The following is a 3,492-nucleotide window of genomic DNA, read 5'->3' as shown; positions in this document are numbered from 1 at the left end:
GTTTTGGGAGTGACAGGGGAGGAGAGGGTGAGGGAACTGGGATTGACATGTAAAGCAAGCTTGTTTCAAATTTAAATAGAAATAATTATCAAAAAGAAAAAGAAGGAAAGGAAAAGAAAAGAAGGGGAGAAAATAAATAAATAAATAAATAAAGAAAATGCTGTTGGCAGCCTTAATCAGAAAGAGCTCTATTTCCAGTTTCCCATGGTGAATGTAGGGAATTATGGCCCCATAAAGTGCTGAGAATAAGTAATGAATGTGTGATGAGCCCCTAAAAGAGACAAAGACATTTATATCATCCCAACTAAGGCTCAGGACACATCCACCAAAAGGGATCTAATGAGTATCAGCTGGGCAGCCAGTTGTAAAAATGTTACCTTCTGGTAAAACAAAGCCACTGCAAACGTAAACCTGTAGGTGTGTAATCTGTGTATGCACAAGAATGAGCCCATCAATGGTCAGACACAGATGGATGAAGAATGTGATTAGGAGGCTCTACAACTCACTACTGAACTATTTGCTATTGGTACAGTCAGGGAGAGGGGAAGTATTGTTTTCAATTTTTACACTGATTAGTGATAGTTCTAAACTCATGGTCACACACATGATCTTACTTAAACTAAATGGGCCACGGATCAAAACTAAACATCAGGAATCTTGAAAACAGACTGGTAGGGATGGTGGGTGCTGACAAGGATAGGGCAGATATACAAGAGAGAAGCAGAGAGTATAATCAGATTGTACTATATACACGCATACAATTATGAAATAGCATAATTAATAAAAGTATTAAAATAGAGATTAATGGGCTAGGGAGCTGGCCCAGTGTGTAAAAGAATTATGATGCAACACTGCTAACCTAATTTTGATCCCTGGGATGATCTGGTGATACATAGCAACAGTCTCAGTATGCCTACCACAAGACTGTAGGCAAAGACAAGAGTATGAAGCAGAAACAAGACAGACCTTGCCTCTGTTGTGGAAGGCAGGAGCTGACTCCTGGAAGTTGTACACTGACCTCCATGTGTGTACCATGGCAAATGCTGGACAATAACACCAACACATGCACACACATCTAAACATGGAAGATATATTAAACTAGCTCTAACATTTGATTTCAGCAAATCTAGGAAATAAAAAGAGCATTAAATTCAAATTATTTGTAAGTAGAAAGTATTTGTATATTTGACAAGTGAAGAATTAGCCAGATAATGTATGTAGCTTGAAAATACACACACACACACACAATTTCATGTAGCTATTGGCTATTGTTTCATTAGTAACATAGAGGAGAAAAATTAAGCATATGCTTATTTAAACAGTGATACCTTTAAAAAACATAAAATATTTTTATTAAGAATAAATAGCCTTAATAAGTTAAGGTAATTTACTTTATATAGTAACTAATTTTCTATTTAGAATTTTATTCATACTTTAAATTTTTAACTTTAAACAATATAAATATAATCACAACATTTCTCTTTCCTCTCCTTTCCTTCCCACAAAACCTGCATATACTCTCCCCTACTCCTTTAAATTCATGGCCTCTTTTTTCACTAATTGTCAGTACATGCATGTTTTGTGTGTGTGTTCATAAATATAATTTGTTAAGTCTGTATGTTACTTCTGTGTATGTTTTCAGGGCTAACCATTTGGCACAGAAGTTTTAACTAGACTTAATGGTGTAGTCATGCTGTGATCCTGGCTACTTTGGAGAATATGGTACAAGAAATGATGAGAGACTTGGGTAAGTCTGGGTTACAGAGAGGAAGCATAAGAGCAAGAGAGTGAGACAGAACCCATCATTTTGAGACAACTTTGTGAGATCAGTAGAGAATAATAAAGGATTTACATTTTTTTCATTTAATTCTCACCGAATATTTACAATGTCAGCCCTTCACATTGTTTTCATTTGTTTCTGTCAAAAGTTACCTTATGAACTAGGTCTTTGAAGGCTTGCTTTACTTGCTGGTTCCTCAAGGAATAAATAAAAGGGTTCAACATGGGAGCAATTGAAGTGCTGAGAACAGCCACTGTTTTGGTCAGTGATGCCCTTTCCTTTGCAGAAGGTTTCACATAGATGAATATGCAGCTTCCATAAGACATGGAGATGACAATTATGTGAGAGGAACAGGTAGAGAAGGCCTTTTTCCTCTGGCTGATAGATGGAAATCTTAAAATGGTCCTGATAATGTACATATAAGATACAATCACTAACGCCAATGTGAACAGCAGAGTGAACAGAGCAAAATAGAAGCCAATCACTTCTAGGAGCCAAGTATCTGAGCAAGACAGTTGTAAGAGAGGAAAATAGTCACAGCAGAAGTGATCGATGACATTAGAAGCACAGAAATCTAACTTGAGGACCAGCATGAGTGGTGGGAAGATGGTCAGAAATCCTGCCAGCCATGAGGTGAGGACAAGAAGGGTGCAAACTTTCTGACTCATGATGGTGGTGTAATGCAGAGGCTTGCAGATGGCAACATAGCGATCGTAAGACATAGCAGTTAGCAGAAAAAATTCTGTCACGCCAATGAAGATGAAGAAAAATAACTGAGCCAAACAATTATTATAGGAAATGGTCTTTACTTTAGTAATTATTGATGCCAAAAATCTGGGGATGGAAACACTGGTGAATGTAATTTCTAAGAAGGAGAAATTCCGGAGGAAGAAATACATAGGAGTCTTTAAACGAGAGTCTAGCAAGGTGAGGATGATGATGATTAGGTTTCCAGTGATACTTACTATGTAAGTTATTAACAAAAAGACGAAAATTACTATCTGGAGCTCTCTGTTGTCTGATATTCCCAAAAGCACAAACTCTGTAATTACAGTGTAGTTTTTCATACTGATTTTCTCTTTCAATAAAATGTATTATGAAAAAGAGATCAAAGAGTTTATTTAATGAGTTAGAATTGAAAATTTTATATGTTGACATTACTATCTCCAACAAAATGATGCAATGGCTCATTTTCCTGTACGAATTACTGCATGCTGTCTTTCATTTAACATTTTCATAATCAGTATTGTCTTCCTTTATAAATACATATAGGTGTCATAATTTAACATCATAGCATGCAGGTCATTACTAATTAGAGACAGTATAAAAATACTACATTGAAAATGGAAATATACTTATGGATCCATGTTTAAAATTTCTTTATGAATATTTTTATATGAAATCTTTGCTCACACTTAAAGTTTCTATATGTGTAAATCAACTTCAAGAGACACATTGCTTCCATAGCAATTATTAATGTCACCTGTAATTTGAACATTGTCCTGAAATATTATCTGCTTAGAAAATACATGTATTGCTTTCCAATTTTTGAGACTGTATGCTTTTAAAACAGAAACACCTAATAGCTAAAGTCAATTTTGATGTCATTTGAAACTTACACAATTTAAATGATAGAATTCAATTCACATTAAAATACATAACATTGTAAAAATTTCCATTTTTATAAAAATCTTTTTTGTACAAATATCCGT

General features: G+C 34.8%; 1 protein-coding gene across 1 annotated transcript; it reads right to left on the bottom strand.

Annotated features, from left to right (window-relative positions):
• Window positions 1-1,908: 1,908 nt before the first annotated feature.
• On the bottom strand, window positions 1,909-2,865 carry LOC127215822 (olfactory receptor 6C3). Its single transcript, XM_051176315.1, has one exon. The coding sequence runs from the start codon at window positions 2,845-2,847 to the stop codon at window positions 1,909-1,911; it is 939 nt and encodes a 312-aa protein (XP_051032272.1). The 5' UTR covers window positions 2,848-2,865.
• Window positions 2,866-3,492: the final 627 nt, after the last annotated feature.

The sequence above is a fragment of the Phodopus roborovskii genome, unplaced genomic scaffold (assembly GCF_943737965.1).
Source record: "Phodopus roborovskii unplaced genomic scaffold, PHOROB, whole genome shotgun sequence".
NCBI classification, from domain to species: Eukaryota; Metazoa; Chordata; class Mammalia; order Rodentia; family Cricetidae; genus Phodopus; species Phodopus roborovskii.
This window is presented reverse-complemented; position numbering and strand designations above follow the sequence as displayed.